Source organism: Magnolia sinica, chromosome 5 (genome assembly GCF_029962835.1).
Source record: "Magnolia sinica isolate HGM2019 chromosome 5, MsV1, whole genome shotgun sequence".
NCBI classification, from domain to species: Eukaryota; Viridiplantae; Streptophyta; class Magnoliopsida; order Magnoliales; family Magnoliaceae; genus Magnolia; species Magnolia sinica.
In genome coordinates, this window is record NC_080577.1 from 2,812,726 (window position 1) to 2,837,728 (window position 25,003).

The 25,003-nt window shown below is 39.8% G+C and overlaps 2 protein-coding genes and 1 long non-coding RNA gene across 3 annotated transcripts; 2 read left to right on the forward strand and 1 right to left on the reverse strand.

Annotated features, from left to right (window-relative positions):
- Nucleotides 1–1,298: 1,298 nt before the first annotated feature.
- On the reverse strand, nucleotides 1,299–8,724 carry LOC131245122 (uncharacterized). The gene is made up of 8 exons (XM_058244351.1): nucleotides 8,278–8,724; nucleotides 8,106–8,179; nucleotides 5,867–5,947; nucleotides 5,693–5,777; nucleotides 4,458–4,555; nucleotides 4,275–4,362; nucleotides 2,574–2,928; nucleotides 1,299–1,691 (listed from the first exon to the last, which is right to left on the reverse strand). The coding sequence occupies exons 1-8, from the start codon at nucleotides 8,707–8,709 to the stop codon at nucleotides 1,441–1,443; spliced, it is 1,464 nt and encodes a 487-aa protein (XP_058100334.1). The 5' UTR covers nucleotides 8,710–8,724; the 3' UTR covers nucleotides 1,299–1,440.
- A 5,354-nt stretch (nucleotides 8,725–14,078) lies between these two features.
- On the forward strand, nucleotides 14,079–14,870 carry LOC131245123 (uncharacterized). Its single transcript, XM_058244352.1, has 2 exons — nucleotides 14,079–14,587; nucleotides 14,707–14,870. Exons 1-2 carry the CDS (start codon nucleotides 14,135–14,137, stop codon nucleotides 14,737–14,739), a joined length of 486 nt encoding a protein of 161 aa, XP_058100335.1. The 5' UTR covers nucleotides 14,079–14,134; the 3' UTR covers nucleotides 14,740–14,870.
- A 6,739-nt stretch (nucleotides 14,871–21,609) lies between these two features.
- Nucleotides 21,610–24,744, forward strand: LOC131247183 (uncharacterized). The gene is made up of 2 exons (XR_009171560.1): nucleotides 21,610–21,849; nucleotides 24,314–24,744. It is a non-coding gene; the product is annotated as an uncharacterized LOC131247183 (long non-coding RNA).
- The last annotated feature ends 259 nt before the right edge of the window (nucleotides 24,745–25,003 follow it).

The window sequence follows — 25,003 nt, forward strand, 5'->3', positions numbered from 1 at the left end:
TGGTGGGTTACAGCGAGCCCCCCCTCAGGCAGGCCCCCCACCCCCAAAATTCGTAACTTGATAGATCTTAACTACCCGATCAATGGACTTAATGTAGACCGCTGCATATCTTTGGACGGTCAGGATCATCAGAACTGGGTGCCAATTTCGGACCGTGTATTTGGTAATGGGTCACTAACGACTATGGGCTGGGGGCACCTCGTAATTGAAACGGACACTGCAGCAATGTATGTAAAAGAGGGCTATGATGCATGAACAAGCGTAGAAGATACAAACCATGGACCCAATCGTGCATGGACACTGATCAGACAATCCTAACCATCCAATTGGTAGGTGGGTCTAAATTCAACAGATGAAACCTGATTGTTAAGATGGCCTGTTTTCTCTGGACCAATGTCACAGCCAGAGTGTTGCTCGAGCCATTACTGTGCAGCACTTGATTCGAATACACTCTGGAGGCATCACCCAAGTGTTTGCAAGGCTAGTTTGAGATGGAATAGTGCATACAAGAGAGATTTGAAGGAACGGCTTGCATTACTAGAATACAAGAACTTACACGAGTACCTGGTTAAGGGTAACGACTTGCTAGATAGCAAGGCTAGTTGGGAGCATGCCAAAACGTCGTGGCATTCGAAGATCAGATCAGGAGGTTCCATGAGGAACAGTGAGGGCATCGCCATATTACGAGACAGATATTGTCATGGGCCTAGCATCTCCATTAAGCTAACCCATTTCATTAGCAGTGTCAAGAATTCTGGAAAAGATAGATAATTGTGTAGAGATTGCTAGAATATTCTAAAGTTCTCTAGTGCATTCTTGTAGCTGTAATATAGAATAAATCTAAAAGATTACTAGAGTATTCCTAGCCACTGGATCATCACCACATGATTCATCCTAGAAATTAATGGAAAGTAGCTAGAAGATTATTGTGCCTATATGAGAGATGGATCCTCATCTGGGAGGCACCCTCTTAAGTTCCAGTGCACTTGACGCCTTCAACTCTCTTGTCGGTTCTCTGTTTCTCAAGTTAGCTTAGCTAAGACTTGGGCAGTTGGCTAATTCGTCCATGGGGGGTTGTGAGTAGAGTGGGCATCGATCTTACACTTGAGAAACACTAAGGCATCAAGATATAAGTGTTTGGTTCCATGAGAAACACACAAAATTTGTTATGCCTAAAAGCATCAGCAGAAGTGCAGGGACCCACTTGAGATGGTGGGACCACCTGCCCCAACCCTTCGTTTCCCCCCAGGCTTTGGCAAACACGATTTGTTGTTTGGTACTAAGCACCATGTCAGTCGTTTGTCAAATATAAGATGGCCATAACAATGATCATCCGTGAAAGCTATTGTAGACCTTTTAACCGCAAGAAGTGAAACTATAATTAGATTTTTTAAAAAAATCATGTTACATTGTCCAACGTAGGAGATGATAAGGGTGAAATCAGAGAAGATCGAAAAAATAATCCAAACCTTGCCCGATTTCCCAAATTGAAAGACTAACACCCCACTTTCGAGCTTCTGCCAGCCGCATGTAAATCGACAGCAATGATGGATAGAAAACGGCATGCCTGATGTGATCCTCAGAATACAGAAAGAAGTGCTCAGCAATGTCCTCCTTCCATTGCAACACAGGCTTGTGCTTCTTCAACAAAGACAGGTACTCCTTGCCAGTGATAGCTCCACCACCTGAACCTGCAAAACCCAAAAACATTTTAACACCCAATTGAGGTTTAATAATCTCCTTTGAATATATAAAATCTTTTTTTTTCATTGCATGGAGAATATACATAATTTATTATAGACATGTTTGTATGCACAAGTGAATTGAATTGCGAATATTCAGAGGAAACGGTCATGTAGCAATGACATTCCCCTATTATTCATGATGAGGAAGAGGCCTCAAATTTAAGAGTCATACATTTCAAGTCCAATTTGGAGCATAATCCATCAAAATTCACGCTTAGGAAGGCAATTACAATTTGGTTATTTCCCCTTATCATACTAATAATTGCAATTCAATTGGAGGGTGAATCCAAATGCACCTTTAAATGGAGATATCGGTTCTATAGTTGAATGTCATTTACATTAAGGGGCTGTTTAGATTGGTGGAAAATAGGATTCAACCATGGAAAGGAAATCGATTTCATCAGATGTGACGTTTTTGACCGTTTGCGAAAATAAAAGCAGCTAAGCAAATTAGTTTTTTTCTTTCCACAGTTTTCCTTAAGAAAGGGCCATTTCCCTCTCCTAAAAGCACCTGAAAGTAAACATGGAGATTTTCATGTTTGTTTGTTTGTTTGTTTTTGTTTTTTTTTTTTGAGAGACGAGCTCTCATTTTTTACCATTGACTTTTCCGCATTTCCATGAAAAACACATGTGCTAAAACAAACAGGTTATTTGGGATTCTTTTCCACAGGTTTCTATTTCCAAAGATTTCCTCCAATGTCACGTTTTCCTTTCCAAATCTACTTTTTGGATTCCACAAATCAAAACAGACCCTAAAGAAATACAAATGACAATTAAGCATGGAAAGTACTCCTTGAATTTGATTTTCTTAAGCGTCAAAGCACAAACCTCCAGAAAGCACGAAATCATTCCCATAGAAATTGATACCAAGGAAGATCTTGAGTGCATGGTTCCGAGCACCATCATCAGTGTTACCAAGAATCAGCTGAAGGGAGGACCTAATCCAGTTCAAAGGAGCATTTGGCCCAGGTCTCTGAGGGCCCGAGAAGTCGTAAGTCATGAGAGAGAAACCATCCACATCATCTCTCAAGCTTTGAAAATCTTCCAGGCCAAAATCATGCTTTTCAAGATTTTCTGAACTTGGTGGAGCGATAACAAAAACCAACTGTAAAGGGAGGTTGGAATTCCTCTCCGAACGCACTGAATGCAAGTCCTGTCCTAGTTGTTTGATGAACTGCAGTGCCTGTAATTGCACCAAGAAAGGTCCATCAGCTTGACACATTAACAACAACAAAAGCAGCAGCATCAACAACAGCAATACCAACACCGCCGCCGCTGCCGCTGCCGCCACCACCACCAACGATAATAGAGAACTGTCAGATAAAGGCAAGGTACCATGACCTCTGGTACTGTACTGTCTTTCCAGCCAACATGCCACTTCTGTAGGACACAACAGTAACATGGAAACTGTATGCCCCACCATGAAGATCACCTGGGACAAAAATCATGTTGTTCCTCTCATCAGGTGGGCCAAAGCTTTGGAATCAATGGACAACTGACACTCTCACTCAAATACAGTTGTTGGCCACCTAGTGAAAGGGATCAGCTTGATTTTCAAGGAGGAGGATTGTCGTGGAGGTACCTAGTGTTTTCAAGAAACTGGTGCTCTACACGTGTGGCATGTTGGCGGGAAAGATGATATGGTACCACAAGTTACGGTACCGTGGCCTGTATGTGATCAGTTCCCATAATAATAAAAGCAAATCTGCCCTTAGAAGGATGGAAGGAAATTAATAACTAATCGCACAGTTGGCTTCAAATTTCTTTGGACCACAGTCACAAGTTTCAAATGCATGTATACAAAGCAACTATCAGATCTAGGGCCACCGTAGGCTGGATCCAACTTGGACTGCTCTGATATTTTGAATTAGGCTGCCCAGGCTGGTCAGATTGGTCTGGCCTGGTCAAAAGTTTCAACTTGCAGGGCTTAGCCCACCGACAACCCTAATCCTTTGTTGCACAAAGCATGAGAATAAGCTTATGCAAGTGTAAAAGCCTTGGAAGCGGGAGTGGTAACAAGGAATGAGTTTGAAGCAGAAGATGCACCTTGTAGGCTTTTATTCGATATACATACATACTGGCACACATGCACATCAAGCAAGCGGGAACGTGTTCCCAATATGCATGTTAGATCACATCATACATCTTTGTGATTGAATATTTGGATCTATTGGGCATGGTCTGCTCATAACCAGATGCTGAAACGATACTGAAAAAAATCAAACGGCATCAAAAAACACCTAAATTAATCATTGAAACACAGTGGCTGCAGCCAAGAGACAAGTAGAAGGCGGTTTCCACCATGGTGCATTTACAAGGAAGTATGGGCAGCCCAACACACTTTGACATAACCGCTGAAACTCGGGCACAATACAACACAGACACTGCTATATATAGCTTGCTAGAAATACGCATCTGGACTTCCTTCCGCCAGAGGGTAAAACACACATGCCCAATTGCATTTATTGAAAGCAAAAGACAAATTCTATAATATTCAAGTTAGCACAATTCATCGAAGCCTGTATTTACCATGCTGCGCATATCTGGGTCATGCAAGACGCCATAACCTGCCCACCTCGACCAGGATTCTAGCACGATACCATCATATCCAATTTCCCTAACCATTAACGAGTGAATGCTCAAGAAATGAGAAAAGCGGTTTTGATAAAGAAATGCCAATGTATAGAGGGGAATGAATGCACTAAGGCTTACTTGCACTCTGTTGTTATGAGATCAATTGCCTTCTTCCACTGCTTCTTCTTTCTAAGCAGTTGATTGGGAAGGGCTTCCAGCACAACTCTGGGTAACACCTATGACACAGATGGATACAGACTGTAAGATCAGACGATCAATATTAGTAGGAAACAATGGGAATAAAGCACAATATCAATGGAATGAAGAAATAAATTAAGAAAATCATGAGCATATGGTTATAAACTACACATGAGAAGATCCATTACATCTCTTTGAGCAAAATACTACAAACTGATCACATGAATCTGAGCATTTGACAAGCCCAGAAAAGATGAGGAATTAGAGGGTTACCTTTCAAAAAAACAAAAGAAAAAGACTTGAGAGGATCCTGAGCCCGAGCTTTGATAAGTGCATACATGTGTGCAATAAATAAAGCTCATGTACATGCCACACATTTGCCAAAATGACACAGTTGTGAGATCCATTCCATCCATCAGGTTGGTCCACTCAGCAGATGGCCCCCATATTGGAAATAGGTGGATGGGTTTAACAAACTTCAGCCAAGTTTTACAAACTGTGGGCCACCTGACCAGTGGATCAACCTGATTCTTGGGCCAAGACATCAATATAGTGGTTCCTTCTAATGTATGGATTGGATCTCGGACCTATTGTGCAATGCTGGAATATGTGTGGTGTGTAAATGAACTTTATTGGTGCATACAAAGCTTCCTTGAGCCTTAGTACAGAATTTTTTTGCTCCCAATTCTGTTTACCCATGGTTCACTGCTTCACAATGCTGATTGATGGCACTGTGGATGGGAGATCGCCGCAAAGGCACACCACATTGGGAGATCCTAACCATTCAATCTGTTGCCTACAAATTGAAATTTAAGAATGAGGAACAGTGCTGGTCCATATTAATAAGAATGAAAAAGGACTAATATTTACCAATCTAGTATATCCTGCATCTACAGTCAAACCATCAGATCAATGGTCTGGATAGGCAAACCATGGGCCCGCATGCACAGAAATGGAGGTCTTAGCAAACTGTACATTTACTGAGACCGGAGACCCTATATTTCCTCTAAAAAAATATACATTTTTGTGAGCAACTAAAAATATGTTCTGAAGATATGAATTGTCAAGAATTCAATCTCCCTTAAAACTCTACCCTAGAACACATCTGAAGTCCAAAGTCCAACCCTCAAAGCAGCAATTTAATAAAAATTGTGGGTTATAGCTAATGGTTTTACCAAAGAATTCCCATTCCTTCTAAGCTCAGAAATCCATCCAGTATCGGCATTATGCCGTCCCTCCAGTAATAACTGGGACCCATCACTGAGAAAAAAAAAAGGCACAACAAGCTTACAAAAACAATACTGTTGACATATTAAATAACTATATCAGTATTAACTACTTCATCATACCTCTTTAGGTTATACCAGACAGGCGACAAATGTGTAATCTTGGGAGTGAATCTCTTTGACATCTCATAACCTTTGGAATTCCTGCATAAAACAAAAGGACATCATAAATGTCATGTAGAATGCCCTAGCCTGAGAGCAGGCTGCTCCACTCATCGGGTGAGCCGCAGGTGTATGAAAACGGTGAATTATTATAAAATGGCTAATGGTAAGTTTTTGGGCTGGGCATCTAAATAGTGGGGGCCACCTCGGCTTGGATTTGTCACATATATTACAAGTTGGCACATGCGCCTATGTGTGAAGGTCCGTGTGGAATTAGCAAAACTTAACAGAACTGAAATTCTTGTAACCTACTAATGAATGGTACAAGACTCTTTCCCAGTTTATCTTAGCTTGTTAGCAGCTTCATTTGCCTATATATTACTCCAGAAAATTGTGAATTCAATCAGTGCTGTTTTTACCCATGGGTGATGACATTTGAACCTGTTCATCAAGTTTGTAAAGACATTTACGCATGGGAACGTGATCAGATCTTTGCAGATACCACTAGGGTAACAGATCGGTCACTCTAGAATGTGGTAAAGGGTATGCAGTATGCAAGTTCCTCGGATACATGGTAAACTAGGGGTTGGATCATGTGAGTCACTCCAATACATAACTATAAGGGTTGGTCTAGGTGCTTGGAAAATCCTTAAGTGGTAAATATTTTACATGTAATATTTGGATGGGAGAAAAATGTTATAAAGTGTTTATAATCTGTACAGTGTTTAGAGCTTTTGCCCCCACTTCTTTTCCTACAGAAAAGGAGACATTTAGATTACAATTAAAGAGTTCGCATGCTAAAAATTTACATACTTAGGCGGAGTGCAAAGTTTGATACACACGCAACCTTGTGTGCAAGCACACCATGATGGGTGAAGGACATCCAAACTGTCCATCATGTGTGCCCCCTTATGTGAGCCTTTCCCCAAAAACAGGCTGTTTGAAAAATTAGGTGGCCCGCATAATGGGGAACAGTTTGGATTAGGACGTGCACCATTAAAAACCTTCAAATATTTCATAGGCCCCACCGAGATGGATGCAAAACATCCAATCCATCCATCATAGGTGTTGAAGTTGGCTTAACCCAATGACATATCTTATATAAAGTTCTTTTATGTGATTTGAAGAATTTGATAAGATCCGAAACAGCTACTAGAACTACTGATGCTGGGGGTGCTGGTAGCCATGATGCTAAGTAGCCGTGATCCACCAGCTCTTGCTTATGTCAGTCTTGGGAATCAGAGTAGGAAAGCCGTATGCAAGCAAAGGGAATGGAGTGATCGACCGAAGATTTGGAGTTGCGTCTACTGCTCTAAGGGGTCATTTGGTACTGTGGATTGGGGGGTTTTGGAGGGTGGTTTGGCAGCGTGGATTGGAGGGTATTAAAAATCCAAGTGATTGCCAATTCTCATTTTTGAAGAGTTTTGCATTTACCAATCCTCTCCCTTTTTTGCTCATTTTTAAAGACATGAGAGTCACACGTGTAACATAGGTATCACTAGGCTACTAATCTATTGTGCATATGGCCTGTTGATGATCTCCCAAAACAACCAAATATCAACTACATCACCAAAATTACATCAATAGAATGATCTGAGCAGTCCAAACCTACATTGACCATGTAAATTAAAGGTTAAAAAACATTGGTTAGTTGCTCGGTTGTGATCCTACAGTTGTGGTCCATCTGAGGCTTGAAATTTCATCATTTTTTGCCAAAGGATATATTTCAATGGGCTTAGTAAAATCATTGTGTCAAACATCACATATGTACACTAATTAAGGATATTAAAGTTGATTTAGCAATTAAATTCAAACTCTTGTAAATATACTACCTAATTGCAATGCATAGCTATTTTTGGATTACAAGGGATTCCAAATCCAGGGTGCCAAACACAACTGGAGTATTTCGAATCTACGATGTGAAGTGAGGCTTAAGATCTGTCTGGTGCGGAAATATACTTTTTACCCAATAAACACTATATACAAGCTAACGGAACATAGATAACTGTTTACTGTAAACACTTCACTGATTAAGGCCAAACAAGACAGAATGTAGACCCGGACCTCAAATGATCAATAATCACGATTGGCAAACATGTATGCCACATAGATGGTGTATGAATTGACACAATTTATTAAATAGTGGCAAAAGCACACAATTGTCTGATCCAAGAAGAAGAGATATACGGTGCATACGTACCATGGAGTGACGTATGCCAACACCGGATGCGGAAAGTGCCGAAAAGACGTATTTTCCGAAGCCTTCGAATTTTCCTGAATTTCTTGGAAGAGGAAAAAATAGAAAATTAGAATCAATCAAGGAAAAAAATAAAATACAAACGGAGAGCAAAATCGGAATATTAATTGCTTACAGCGATTATTTCTTGAAAACCGATATTCGGTTTGACGAGGCCCCTTTCGAGTACTGAGAGGACCGTATGTGTATGAGTTGGAGGGTATTTGAGGCGGTATACAGCGATGGATACGATGGGGATGAGGAGGAATAGGAAGAAGAAGAAGTAGGAGATGCGGGTGTGAGTGGCGGCATCGCTGGTTCTCGCTACTGGGGCTGCCGGTTCGGCCCGGTCCTGGCCCGGCTCGGCGGCGAGCCGACGGCCTCGTCTTTTCGTCATCCGAACATATGACGGTTTTTTGTGGGATTTCGGACGGCGGCTGGGAACAATTTCACCAGCGGCAAAGATGGAAATCGGGATCCAAGAAGCCTGGGCTCGATCAGGGTTTTGACGAAGCGTACTGCGCACACGAGTGCCCTGTGGCTGGGATACACGTGAAGGTCCATGCATACGAGTGGCGTGTATATCAAATCCAATCCACCCAAACAGTGGGACCTACTTTAGATTGGTAATTTATTCAATACTAGATACATGTGAGACTAAACTAGGTAAGAGTGGCATGTATGTCAAAACCAATACTTCCAAGTAATGGGACCCACTTAAGATTGGCCATTTAATCAAAACTAGACAGGCCTCACCCCTTTAGAGAATCCGGATCATTTACTTGTCATAAATAAAAACTTTCCTTTGGACAATGTTAATTAGAGTTGTACACGAGTCGGGTTGAGTTTGTGCCAAGCTCGACTCGGCTCAGCCACTAGTTAACCCTCCCTTGAACTCTACTTGGTCCTTGAGCTTGACTGGTCAGCTTAGCTCAGCTTGGTCAGCAGCTCCGGCCAATTCAAGCCGAGATCGAGTTGAGTTCACTTGTGCAACATTTTCACAAACACAGATTACACATTCAAATTCTTACTATATGTAAAACAATAGTAGCAGTTTTACAGGTATTTCATCAAACACCTTACAGGCAACGTTAAAAAAGAAGAAGGTATTTCTTTCATATACATACCTTCCTTACAGCAATCAACAACTCGTTGAGTCATTTCATTAAACACCGGGTGAGCAACACCAATGTCAAGGTAACTGAGTTACCGAACTTATTTGATCCGAGTTCGATTTGAGTTTGGGTACGATCTGAGTTGAGTCAAGCTCGACCAAGCCCGAACTTGGTTTGAAGTTTTTTTGAACTTAAAAAATCAGCTCAACTAGGCTCGAACTCAGTTTCAAACCGAGTCAAATCGAGCTTTTTTGAGTTGAGTCGAGCCAGCCAACCAAGCTAACTTGGTTAGTGTCCAGCTCCAATGTTAATTGAATCAACTACTGTGCAGGAAAATAAGAATTTCCATTTATGGTAAGTTGAGGATCTAAATTCCACTTTAGATTGGCCATTTAATTAAAACTAGATGTGCCTCCCCGCTTGAGATGGGCCTTATCAATCAAAACTAGATACACCTCCTAACCAATGGGATATATTGTGACCAATCCCAGGTGATAAGTCTAGATGATTTTCCTCTCATAAATTTCAAGTTTCTTTTTTACATGCTCTCTACATGGGCGCTTAAACCCATTTTCTCAATGTCCATTAAGATCTCACTGTATAATTGATTGTATCTAATGGTCATCCTAACTATGAATTAGGTAGGTAATTAGTTTATTTTCACTCTCGCAATAGTTAGTCATATTGTTGAACAAGAATTGTTCATTTTCAACTTCACCAAAGTCTCAAAAAAATATAAATGCCATTAGGGGCCATTTGACACCATGGATTTAGGGGGGTTTGAGGGGATTTCAAATCCCCTAATACGTTTGGCACCATAAAGTACTTAGGGTTTCAAATCCAAGGTGAAAGCTTGGATTGCATCTAAAATCATTTAAGAGTTGCATGTGTAATGTATGTGTCACTAGACTATTAATCTATTAGGCACATGGCTCACTGATGATATCCCAAAACAATTAGATTATCAATTGCATCACTATAATTACTTTAATACGATGATCCGTGTCGTCCAAACATTGTCCATGTAAATCAATGGTTAAAAATTGTTGATTAGTCACTCATACATGATCTTGTGCTTGTGGCCAATCGAGACTTGAAATTTCATCATTTTCAAGCAAAGTATATCATTGAGGTCTTGGTATCTATTCCCTACAAGGGGTGGCTCACGGTGTGAACTGACAGTGGGTGTACTAACAAGCTTTAAAAAAAAAAAAGTATATATTTCACTAGGCCTATTACAACTATTGTGTTAAATACACTAATTAGATATTAAAGACTATTTAGTAATCAAATTCAAACCCTTGTAAAAATACTATGCATAACTACTATTGGATTAGGGGGTTACTGAATCCAATGTGCCAAACACAACAGGGCGATTTCAAATCTCGGGGGTTCCTAATTCAGGGGGTTCCAAATGCACGCTCCCAAATAGGCCCTTATATATTGTGGGCCCAACCATCTAGGTGTTTCAAAATTGAGACCCACTTTATTTAATCTATCCTAATTCATTAAAAATAAGAATTGCTTGTTGAATTTGAGTAATGAGGTTGGACTCTTGACAAACACACACATACGTGTTACTTGAACGTAAAGGTTATTAACACATGTGTGAAAACCATTACATGCATGGAAATTATTCACCTTCATATAAGTATTGTTCAACTATCTATGTGATATCCACTTTGTTGTTTATATGCTATCCAACCCATAAATCAAGTGAGCCCCGCCTTGATGATAGGTGCCTCAAAATCAGGTTTGCATAATCATTCTACATTTTTAGTTTTCCAACTTCCTATCAAAAGCAAAGTAAATGAGCCATCATTATGATTGTAGTTGTTTGTTTGGGCAAGAATTATGAGTCGTAAATCAAGATTCAAAAACACTTATAAAGAAAGTAAATATAGTAAATTATAATAATTAAAATTTTACTTTATAAAATTATCATTTTTACAATAATTTATCGATGAAACAAATAATGTAGCAAAATTATCGTTAAATGTAATTAATATTACTAAACAATTACAAAAGTAAATAATCATTACCCATTTACAATTATTTACTATTATAATTGGAAAACCAAATAAGCTCTAAACAGGTAATACTATGGAAAACAACAAACTTATGTTTAAAAACTTTCAAATTCACGTGGTGATGCACGTGATAGTTGGATTAGCCTCATTTTTTACACATCCCACTTTCTTAATAGGGTGACTCCTCTGAACAAATTTGGATTGATACGGAGCCATTAAAAAAGGCCTTTGTAAAGAAGTTGCAGTGGATCCAGCATCTTGCATAAGAAACTACTCACTGTCTACTCTTTCCTTCCAAGTGGCCTATAGAAACTCGGCCGAGTCAACTCAACTAATCCGGATTTTGAGTAGAGTCGAGGTGAACTTGCTACTGTAGTTGTGTGTGGCATTGTTAGATAGGCTATTTTAACATACTACAAAAAGCATGCACGTGCAAGCACATGTGGCAGCGCATGCATGGTTTAAAGACTCAAGAGCTTGACTCAATAGTCAACTAGGTCGTGTTGACTTAAAGATTCAGTTAGACTCAACTCAATATTAAATAATTAAATTATGAATTTAATTATACTAATAATAAATATTTAAAATAATATTAGTATAAAATTACGCCACGTAAAATACAAGTCTTTGGTCAGATGGCAAATGCTAACTGCCAGCTCAGTTGAGGTCATGAGTTAGAGTCTGTTGACTCAAGCAAGTGACTCTGTTTGAGTCATTCCTGAGTTGTGTTGAGTTGACCGAGCAAGCGAGTCAACTCAATGGGTCGAGTCTGAACTGAGTCAGACTCCTCAGCAGTTTCATAGTGACTCCGTGATGTACGTTGGCACATGTGGTGTATGTATGCATGACACTTTGGCACGTGCGGCACATATGGGTGCAGGTGGACCGGTGGCTTGGCCTGAGATTGAGTCCCTTGCTAGCGCGTGGAGGCAGTGGCCAACTCCCTGCCTAACCTTTGCCAAGTGAACTCCAGCTAATTAATATGCTTTTATGGCGCTAGCCAGTAGCCTCTGGCACGTGAAAACATGGATCGCGTGTAAAATATCCAAGCCATTCATTAAATGGGCTTCATTTTTATAGATTCTCCATCTAGAAAATAAGTCCAATATGACTATCACATGGATAAGGGACGTTTAGATACATGGACAGCCAGGAAGAACCCGATCGATGCTTTGGATTCACCTGTAACCCATATGGCTCTGAACTTCGAACAGGGCATCTACCCTATATTATGATCATATGGCTCTGAACTTCGAGCAGGGCATCTACTCAAAGCGATGCAACCGATGAGCGGCTTGGATCCTGCACTAGTATGCTACGTGTGAGAGACTTCCAAATTAGTGGACTCGCTGGTGTCCACCTAGCTATGGACGGACCAGCCCAGCCCTAGCCAGCAACAGCTCCATTCAATTAGCACTGCGCTATCCTGACCTGCAGTAGCTGATCGCTGTATGGGAAAAACCTGCAGTAGCTCATGTGAACTGTCATGTTTGCACCATGGATGCTGAGAGTCAGTCCAATTCAAGAGTTAGGTGGGTCACATTATAGGGCACCGTGTAAAATCATATCTAAAACATTTAAATTCACGTGGTTTGGTCCACATAAATCTTGGAATGTAGATTTTCGGCAAAACCATCCATCCTTGTGTGGCACATTAGATGAATGGATTGGATGTGGGCTTAGCAAAGTGTGTATTAGAGGTAGAGGTGGGCATCGAGTCGAGTCGGACCGGATTGGGTTTAACACGACTCGTTCTGATTTTTCATGAACCTGACCCGAATTTGATCCGATCTGGGACCAAGTCCAGTAGGGCTAACTCGATCCGAACCGAATATTTGCTGGCCTAACCTAAACCGAGTCCGACTCGGTCTGGGAAACCGAATTGAGTCGGATCAAGTTAAGTGGAGAGAGGGGGAGAGAAATGAGGAGAGAAAGAAGGAGAGAAAGGAGGAGAGAAGGAACGAGAGGAGGGAAATCAGGAGAGGGAGGGAGAGAAAGGAGGAGAGATGGGTGGGTGCGCGCCTCCTTCAGGTAGAGAAAGAAGGGTTAGGGTTCGTTCGGATTTCAGATCGGATCGGTCTAGATTGACCACGATCGGATTTAAGTAGTCCTACTCGATCCGATGTACGATTGGATCTTAGTAGTCCTACTCGATCTGCACTTATCCAGACTTTCGATTCGGTTCGAATCGGGTTGGATCTACCGGATCTGGTCGGATTCACCGGATTGGATCGGATTCTGCCCAACTCTAATAAGAGGACCTAGTTTAGTGTGGATTCGGTCACACCAAATTTCATGGTTTCATGATTAATTAGTCTAAATAGGTGTACGTAAAGATTGATAATATTTTATGAAATTTGTCACAACCAAACATGCCCTTTCATAAATTGTGAGTAATCAAGATTATTTTTTGTCCTCATCAAAATCTTCAATACATGGTTACAGAAAACTAAAATGTGATGAACTTATTTTTAAGTGGCAATCAAATGGAGCCTTGAGTCATGCACCTTAAGCTTAATAGCATCTCAATTACTAACATCAAACTCAAGGAATTACTTTCGAAACCGACATAATTCCTTGTTGTCTTCTTCGATAGCGCCATCAACGACCTTAAAATCAAATAAGTGAACAAAACATGATAATTCGATTCGAAGAAGATAATGTGCATTGCTTTATGGAGAATAGAATCTAGTGGGCATTTTGGCCCACAGTAAAAAGATGCAAAGCATGCATATAATGCAAGTGAAAGAATCCCAATTCCATGGTTCCATGGCTATAAATCTACCCTCACCCCATTCAAGCAATCCCAAGAGATAGAAGCCTGCCTTCACCATTTGCCTTTGTTTCCATGGCTACAGCCCAAGTTGAGAGGCCTACTGAAGAAGCGACACTTAAATCAAACGACAATGGCAAGCATTCTGAGAACATGGCTTCTGTTATGAAAGGGGGGGCTGTGGATATAATCAAGGGATTGGTGGATCAAAAGCACAATGATCAAGAGGCCAAGCAAGAAGTGATCAAGAAGCCTGATTTGGGTCCCATCCAAGATGTTAGTGGCACCCATGCGCATGTGTCTAAGCATGCTAGTGCGACAAGTGAGAAGAAGAAGAAAGAGAAAAAAGAGGATAAAAAGAAGGGATCGACTATTGGGTCCGGTCATAGTCACATTAGTGTGCAAAAGCCTGTAAAATTGGGCCATAAGATGAAGGAGAAGAAGAAGAAGAAACAAAACAAGGACAGTGATGATAGCAGCAGCAGCAGCAGCAGTGAGAGTGACGACGTTGCTCATGACAAGAAGAAGGTATGTGTTTTTGGTCCATCTAAATAGATATATGCGTGGATGTTGTACATACGTGTATGATTGCAGTATTATATGGTGCATTTTTTAAATAATGGTGATTTGATTTGTTATTTGTGCAGAAGATGGACAAGGAGAAGAAGAAACACAAGTGAGAAATGAAAAAGAATTACAGTAATACGAGGAATAAAAGTCCATATGGAGTGGCATATGATCATGTAATTGATGATTCCAAGGGCTTGTCACCTTTCTAGCTGGCTTTACTGAATGGATATTAAGTCTATAATCTCTCTCTCTCTCTCTCTCTCTCTCTCTCTCTCTCTCTGAGCATACTTACACCTATGTACAAGGGTTTTGGTAAGGTAAGATTCAACCCTTACATTACCAACTTAGAATGATCTAACTTGCTCATGCAGGCGTTAGTATCATATAGAAGCTATGATCTTTGAATCATACTTCATTGACAGTTCTACCTTTGAATCTTGGACTTCAATATCAGTCATTAAATATCCATATTCACACGCAATACTATTTCAACAAATGCTTGTTATATATGATGAACCAAGTAGCGTAGAGTCCATAACTTGAATGGTTCATATCGTCATTTAAGATGCAATTGGGGGTGGAATCCTGCTCCCTATCATTCTGTGGTAAGGTGGCAGCGTATCCTATAAAAACTGCTACGTGTGCTGACACTAAAATAATAAATGGTTGAAGGCAAACCCTAGGCTAATGACACAATACTAGGGCCAGGTAAAATCAATATCTTGAATAAGGCTAAACATGACTTGTCTTGCCAAATGGACAGATATATGTTAATGGAGAGTGATGCACATTTAAAGGGAAAAGAAATTAGATTGTCAATATTATCTTGTCTCTACAATTTTTGGGCCATGCTCTATTCATGGTGGGGTCAAAAGTTTGGATAATATGTATCAGTATGCAACCATCACTTGAGTGAAAGTCGGTGCGGAAGAGTGAGCCTTGTGAATCTAACATTCTACATGATATGGAACCTCTGCAAAAGTTAATGATAAATGATTGAGGTCCAATGATCCGCCTAACCACTAGTACCAGAGTAGATTGGTCTAACCACTCCTCTGAATCTATGATTAGATGACTCCAAATTAATTATTCCTATTTATAGAGAATGTCTGAATCTTTATCACCTTATCTAAATCTTCGTTTAAAATTGAATTTGTAATTCAACTTTCAACAAGAGAGAAAAATCGATTAAAAAAATCAGAGACCAAATCTGACACACCACTAGGAATTGCCCATAAGTGGACCCCACATCCAACATCCAGTACATTTGAAACCCGACCACCTTTTTTAAATGGTGCAGAACAAATATATCAGTCAATAATACATAGGGTGGAAGCCAAATAAATCAAATTGAATTTACTTTCAAACATGCATAAATTAACCGCATCGAGTAATAAACCTCGACTAGACAAATCCCCATTGATACTGAATAACCCTTGTGATTTGGCCCAACCAGAAGACTGCAGGATATCTCGGCTGTCCATCAGATGGGCCTTGTAATGGAGAGCCACGGTCTAAAATATAATCTGCACCTACTCGACAATACTAACAGTTGCATCGCATCAGTCATGACCCACGATTAAGAAAGGAGATGCATAGTCCGCATTCAAGGACATGGATCGAATGGCTAGGATGGTCTGATCAGTGCCAGTTAGGCCTGTGGCATCCCCGAGCGGAAATATTAACGTATTGTACTTCAAGTGGGATCATTTCTTTTAGTAGCGAATCATTTATCCTAGGGATTAATCACAAGGCCTCACAGCATTGATAAGTGCACTTTCCAAGCACTCCCCCGCTCACATGTGAAAATACAGCACACGTGTGACTAATCCTTGCTTCTCATCAGACGAGACTGCTCATCGGCTATGCATTGGTGGACGACTAAAAGAAATTGTCCAATGCTCCGCACCCAAGGGCTACGTGGGGTCCTCCAAAAATTGCAGAGGCCTGATGTTGTGCCGAAGGTAACTATGTAGTAGGGCTGAAAGTCCTGCGGGTTGAGTTGGGTTGGTGCTCAACCCTAACATAACCCAAGGTTCCTGTACCTCAACCCTAATCCAACCCAACCTAACATTGGGTTAGGAATTCTCAACCCAAGCAGACACGGTTAGGCAGATACATTCTAATATTTTCATTATTACATTAGTTTATTATATTTTCAATACACATCTTATTTTTTGTATTTATAATTTTATTAATTATATATATAGTTATTTATAGTAAAAAACTTCATTTTTTCTAAACAAACAAGCGAAAATATAGGACAATTACTCTAAAAGTCATATTGTGTAGCACCCAATCTATTTGGGAGAGAGAAATCTGACATATCTTGTTAGTTTGATTCATCGAAAATGACGTGGACCAATGAAACTCAATGACATTGGAATTTCTTGTGCTTCAACATAGACGATCTGCATTCAATTATAATTTATAATCAACTTATATATCGATTGGGTTTAGGTTCGGGTTGGGTCGGGCAACCCGGGACCTCAACCAAAGCCCGACCCAAGTTTTATTGGGTTGGTATTTGTAAAGCCCAAGCCTAAGACCAAACACGATACATTCTGCCCTAGCGCAACCCAATGTCAGGTTGGTTACAGGTCGGATTGAACCAGCCTGACTTTCAGCCCTACCAGGTAATGGGGCCTGCTGATGAGAATTCAAAACAGAGAACGACAAACCATGCATGAACCATCCACTATCTAATCTCAGAATTTGGGCTGTTCACCTGATGGGGGGCTCCACTAGCACAGGAGTTAGTAGTTGCAAATGATCTTAACCATGCCTTCCGTTGAAACACTTCAAATGGTCACATGTTATTGTTCTGGACGGCTACGTAAAAATCCACATTCAACGTATACAATTGAGGCCCAGATCAAGTTCAGGTTCATCTATCGATGTTGCAGGATTCAGGCCCAGTGATTAACAAGTTAACCCCACTTCTCATTTTTAGCCATGAAAGAGTAAATGGGTCGGCACCACCCCCTAAACACCGCAGCATTGCTTGGCTAGCCACATATCCTGCCGTCAGTGTGACTAGCTAATATCACCAAGATCTTGAATATGGCCACGGTACACTGAAGGATACTGTGTGATATGATCACAATATTTTCAAAATATCAGCATATTTTAAAATATCATATTTAATCACAATATTAATTCAAAAAATATTAACGAATTTAAAGAATATTCTATACAGAGAGATGCTCACCATTGCACACCTTTGCACACATGTCATGAACCCAAAACCAGAATGGTTCATGTGATGCGGCGTCACATGAAATCCTTAGGGACCAATTTTAAGCTTAGATCCAAAACTCTAATGGGCCATGGTACAGAGAAAAGCAAATCAAGGAAAGAAATTGTTTTCTTTTGCTATAGCTCTCTAAAATTTTGGATTGATAGAAGTTGGGCTCTAAGAGCTTCATGGGTGCTCACGTGGACCATTTAGATTTCGGGCTTACATCAATCCTCTGAGAACTTTTTAAGAACTTATCATATTTGATATGAGCCTAAAATTTGAATGATCCATGTGATGCAAAACCCTAAGGACCCAACTTTTACCTTGTTTTGAAACTTTGGTGGGCCATTTAAAAAAAAAAAAAAAACAGTTTTCTCCATTTATTTATATATCTCTTTGCTATGTACCACCATAGTTTTGAATTAGGGTGAAAATTGGTCCTGGCGTTTCATGGGGTTGCGGCATTACATGGAACATTCAGATTTTAGGCCCATGACGCGTGTGTAAAGGTGGACAGCTGAGCATGCCTCATATATATATATAAGCTTGCAAAAATCAATCACATCTACTATTTGAATAGACCACATTTATATATCCACTCCGTCCATCCGTTTCTCCAACTCATTTAATAAGGTGGTCCCAAAAACTAAGCAGATCCAAATATTAAGTGGAACACACTACAGGAAACAGTGGTGTTAGAGTGCCTCACCATTAAAATTTTCAAAGGGCACATAATAAGGTTTTCGTGATGTTTATTTGCCATTCAACTTATTGATAATGAAAAGAATACCTAGATGAATTGAAAATATAAAAATCAGCTTGATGCAAAACTTTTGTGGCCCAGAAAAATATTTTCAATGGTCATTCGTCGCTGTTTCTAGTGGTGTGGTCCACCTGTAATTTAGATCTACTTAAGGTTTCAGATCTCATCCTAAAATGAGATGGTAAAACAGACGTACGGAGTAGATATACCAAAAAAAAAAAAAACATTAAGGTGGGCCCTACACGGTTGGAGTGGGTGTTACCGGGCAACAGCTAATCTGGCAAACGATTAGTCAGCAAAAGCCATTTAAAAAGTTAAAGGATATATCTATTCCGTTGTCGTTACTGGCTGTGGCTGGTAGGCTGGTTTATGTTCAAATGACCGAAATGCCCTCGACCTATCAAAGAATAACGGGAATAATCTCATAAGGAGACTCGGGAATTGATAAGGACTAAGTGGGACAAACATGCGTCAGATCTTCCCCGTCCGTCAGATGCATCGTCTTATTTTCACCATAGATTCTAAAACTAAGACAAATAAAACACTTATATGGGCCACACATTAGCAAAAGATGTAAATTTGTGCCAAAAAGACCTCTAAATTCACATGGTGTGGTGTGGATCACATGAGTTTCGGAATGTCGTCTTGGAATGTCATGATTTGCAGGTCATCAGTTCATCTGGTGTGAAGCATCAGATGAGTGCATTGAATGAAATATACACACCCCAGTGGACCCCACACAATTCTAGATGATTTTATTAAGTGGACTTACCATCTCAATTGTTTCCCATTGTGTCACCCACTTGAGTATTGAATGGACCTGATTTTTAGGCCCTAGTCCAAACACAGGGCGTCTCACTTGATGGACGGCTTAGATCTCACCCACACGAAGTTATCCGCCCACGTCAGCGAAAGTAACACCCCCATCCGTACAAAAGTCACGTTTTCGAATTGCTAACATGCACATGCACGTGATCCATTAGGGACGGCAAACATAGCCTTTGCTTTTGGTGGCAAGGTAAAGTGAAGATAACATACACGCAACAGCTTTCCACCAACATGCCACTTGCGTAGGAAATCAGTACCATGAAAAAGATAAGTCCGTCGTGAAGATAACTCTTCACGAAAATTAGATTTGGCTCATTCATTATTTGAGTGGGGCCAATTAGACCATTGGTTATCCACTAATCCAATAGTGGGGGCCTCCTTATGAGCAGCTGGCCTTATTCTCGTGCCATGTGTTGTATGTTTGAGTCAACATACAGATTTGGCTCATTCATTATTTGATATAAGTGTATGAAAACAAATTTCACGACACCAATTTTATAATAAAATAAAATAAAATAAGTGTATGTTGGTGGGAAAGATATATCTCAAGGTTGTGACATCATTGTTGGTAGGTGACATCTAGGCTTACCAAGATTAAACTGATTCCTCTTTAGAAAAAATAAAAATAAAATTTAATTAGTTCCATAACACATCATTTATTTTTCCTTAATTTTTAACAAAAAATATTTATCAAGCACTATGAGAAAGTAATAATAATAATAATAATGTGGAGTTGTCCAGCAAAAGAGTTGGTGAAATATCCTTCCATTCCATATGGTTAGCCTCTATGGATTGAAATAAATGTCCACAATCATGTTAGTTCTTCGATAGATCATGATTCGTAGGAGTCGGCAGCTTTCTTGTGGGTTACACTACTGTTGCTAGGTCATAGTTTCAAAATGTGATTGGTTAAACAATCCTAACCTCTAATCTACCTTTTGAACGGCTAAGGTGAGTTAAGTACTGATAAGGATAGACTCTAAGTCCACACGTGTGGTGCATTGATCAAATTCTCTCTTTCTCTCTCTCCTCTTCTCAAACTCTCTTCTTTCTTCTTATCTACTCTTTTTCTCCTATTTCAATTAATTTTTTCTTGTAAAAGAGTTATTATAAATAAACAGTGCAAAGAGAACTCTCTTCCTCTCGATCTCTCCCTCTCTACTTTAGAAATTCTTCAAGCACCATGCTATTTTCTTAATTTTTTTTCGTGAGAACTTTTATATTTTAATCATCTATATGCTAGCAATCAATTGAAGGGTTAGATTATCCTAACTTCGAGATGTTTATGCATGGGGCGTAAACAAAAAGGTTGATAATATTGGTAGTTAGAGTCCCAATGAATTTTCTTGCACTATGCCGGTATGTATTGATCTTGGGGCCCACAAAGCTGCCCATGGTATTGAGGTATCAATGTCCAAGTAGTAAAAATGCATATGATACCTGAAGAGTATGCAAATGGTAGGAATTAGGAGAATGTCAAAAGGAATTGTCCTTCCAGGACGTGGTTTTGGGATATGGCTAAGATGGAATTACATAATACCCGGCCCCACTCTTTTCATTATATACGGTGTGTTTCAATTCCGACATGTGGGCCACCTGGTGCAGTGATCAAAACTGTTGGTCTGTTTTTGTCTAACAGTAATGTTTCATTTGCCCAAAAAATTCATTGTTAGAACAGTCGTAGCCCTTCTGATTTATGGCCTAAATGTAGTAACAGTCCAAATTCAACTGAAAAAATGTTGAAAGATTATTCGCTGTAGTCATCCAAAGTGAAAGGATTTTTTATGGCATGACCCATCCATGGCGGGACACAACAGATAAACGGACTGGATTACCAAGATCGGCCCACATGTAATGCTGAAAGCTGTGTGTGGGGCACCAAGTAATTCCTAGCGGCTGAGATTCTTCATCAATCGACTTTATTCCTCTGGATGGAGAAATGCCCTGTCAAGGCTCTAAGAGGCAAGAGCCAATTCTTTCCGTAGATTTGTGGGACCCATCTGGGAAACAAAGCAATCTTTCTTTCCCACTAATGCCAAACGTCAAAGATATGTGGACCCCACCATACAACTAGTCAATCGATCTGATCAACTCATGTGGCGTATAAGTAGGGGTCCTTAGTGAAGTTAGAAGACTCAGGCCAATTAGCAATTATCGCTTGTGATGGATTATAGGGGCGTCCGTTGTGCACCTCCCTCAAGGGCTTCCGGTCTTGCCATGTAGGATTCAGCTGATGTGTGAAGGTGAATGAAATAGACCGGAGGCTCTTTAGGGGGGCGGACAAATCTCGCCCCACCAACGTAGCATGTTGGAGTTGAAGCTTGTGGGGTATGTAGCCACGTGGACTTGTCATGCTTTCATGCCGTGGACCGTCTTTTGTAGTTCAAGGTTTGCTCTTAATCTTAGCCAAAAATTCAATTTCATATTATTAATATTATTATTTCTTATCTAATTTTTTTGTTATCATTTGTAAATATGATAACAATGAAAATTGAAATGGTAGAAAAGACTTCCGAGAAAGTAAACAATCTACGGTAGTACATACCATATCCAGGTAACATATATAATATATGAAAGTAGAGACTTCTCCTTAAGTTGCTTAAGATAAATTACTTATGCTATAAGTAACTAACTTATCTTAGTTCCTACTTATTAAGAACATAAATATGTTACTTCTCAGCTTCTCCTGAGCTTTTCTTTAGCAACTTATAAAAAGCAGAAATGTTATAAGAAAAAAATTAATTAAAATAATTAAGCACTAATTTTAAGTAAAAAATTATTTATAACTAATCATAAACCAAACTCACTTATCTGAAATAAGTTACTTACGTGCTGCTATAAGTAGAAAAAGTCATTTATTTGGTGGTACTCAAATGGGCCCTCCTTAACTTTATAGGAAGTTTTATTGCACCCTTCACAAAAAAAAAGATAAAAGAAGAAGAAGTAGAGCATAATAGTTGGAATCAAGGTTAGATGATGATGATCTATAAATCATATATAACGCGGCAAGCTTTTGTACTTTTATTTTCTTACAAATAATTTTGAAAATTAAAACGACATGGAAAAAATATTTTAAATGAAATCGAGAGTATTTTAAAAACTTCAAAAATATGGTTGTCATCTTGTGTATGGTTTTCATTTGATTGGCAAAAACATTCAAAACAATCTATTCTTTTATATGAGTAGCCTACTCTTATCTTCTTAGCTAAAAAACCATGTAATAAACGCCACGCGCCCCTACTTTAATGACGATATAAAATTTAGTCATAATTCATCTATTGTGCACATCATATTAGGATATTAATTCAAAAAGGAGTGTAATAAGAAAAACTCAAGTAGGCTACAATATTAGTAAAAGTAGAAATGAGTCCCTATCATTTAAGACATTCATATTTTTATCTCAATGTGCAGCAGCCGCAGCCTTTCTGTCTCCCTGGCGTTTTTCTTTTCTTCTCTCCCCTCTCTATTTATATGTACAATGTAGGTGCTATATATACTCCTATATATATGTAGCGTGAGTGGCAAGAGACAATTCTACCTATGCAATTAATTTACAGAATGCACGAAAGTTTGAATATTAAAGGGACATTGCAAGGAATGCATTCTAAAAAGATGAAGAGATTTATATATAGCTGCTTAGCAACCTAGCATTTAAATTTCACACACACACACACACACACACACATATATATAACCCATAAATGTCTTAAATTTTACTAATTTAGACTCTCTCTCCATGAGAGTAGCCTGTAATTTTCTGCTTTGCGAGTGGCCAGAGCCCTCTCTATTTCACTCTCTTTGCGTGTTGTGTTGCCTGCATCTTTTCCTTTTTCTACGTATACATCCAGCATGGATTTTTAAGTCAAGGCATGGAAGTTTTGGAACTGTGCTCAAGGGACGCAGATTGCGTTCTATCCCCGCCCGACTCTAGGCCCGAACGGGCAGTTCTGTGGGCAGGCCCACCGTGGCGTATCTGTTTATCCAAGCTGTTCATTTCTTTTCTCAAATCATTTCAAGGAATGAGCACAAAAATGAAGCAGATCCAACGCTCAAGTGGACCACACCATAGATAACTCTTGCATTTAATGCTTTGAGCATTTAATGCAACCAAATTTATTATTTGGTGTGGTCTACTTGAGCGTTGGATCTGCCTCATTGTTTTTGCTCATGCCTTAAAAAGTTGAACGGCTTAGACAAACAGATTCATCAAAGTGGACCCGCCCACAGAACGTACCGTTCGGGGCTAGAGACGGGCGGGTTAGGACGCAATCCGCGTCCGTGCTCAAGGGTGGTGATTGGTAAAGTCAGCCAGTCCCATATGTGGGCCCCACCCATCACAGACCCAGCTTGGCTCAGGTCCATAGGCCATCAGATCAGTTTCGACAAGACTAGAATGGGCCTTAAAAAATTCTCAGTTGGGTCATGCTCAAGTTAAGAAAAGTGGGCCATCTCTGTCTAGGATAAGGCCTGGGCTGACTCTAATCCGGCCCGTTGGAAGCTCATGAGAAGGGTGAATATGTTGTTATTTTGAACTGGTAATTGCACTCGTCTCACACGTGTACATGAGTCATACATGTGTGAGATCCGACTGGATTGTCAGGTGATTTTCAGTATGCATTTCATCAGGTGACCTTATACATACAAAAGAATGGGCCACCTATATACACTGAATCTGAAACATTGCCCAAGTTCTATTAATCTTTCCTTCTTCTTCTTTTTTTTTTTTTTTTTCATACTGGTGTGGCCCAGCCTACGGATCATATAGGCCTTGTTTTCTGTTTGGGATTGTCTGATGATCGGTTTGGATCTCGCACATTTGTGCCTTGTTTCCACATGTGTGGCGAATGTGCAGTAGAGGACTGCAATTCATTGCATGCAGCTTGCAGAGAGAAATGAGGAATGATCACCTACGGGCGCTGTAAATGTGAAATGCATGCGAGAAAAGAGATGGTCCTGAAAATGAAAATCAACTGGCATGAATATCAGACAGACCCACTTGTTAAGTGCCATAACCGTACATTGAGTCAGATCATCAGCCGTCAATTGGTTTCGTCAATGTGGCTTGCTCGATTAGTGGTTCAGCTTGATTTTCAACACAGATGATCTTCACGGAGTGGCCAACCTTTTCTACGCGCAGATTTCTGATAGAAGTGGCACGTGGCAGTAAAGAAAGGGTTGTATGTGAAAGTTCGCATGCAGTACATATGCAACGCGTCATTTCTCATTTGTAAATGTATAAGCTCGTTTGTGGAAGATAATATAAACTAAAAACAATGTTTTTTATTTTATTTTTTTTACGGTGACATCCGTACCAGGGTCCCATAAATCTTGACAAAAGGTGATTGAATCAATGGACCTATTCGAATCTTTAGCGGGGCCCATAAATTGAATGAATAGGCTCATCTGCGCATTTAAAATAGCTGAAGTCTTGTGGGTAACTTTCGTCTTTGTGGTCCAATCATCGAGTGTGGCCTTTTGTTCGGTTTTTGTTTTAAACCATCCACTTGAAAAGGCTGTTCATTGGATGGATGACATTGTCCCG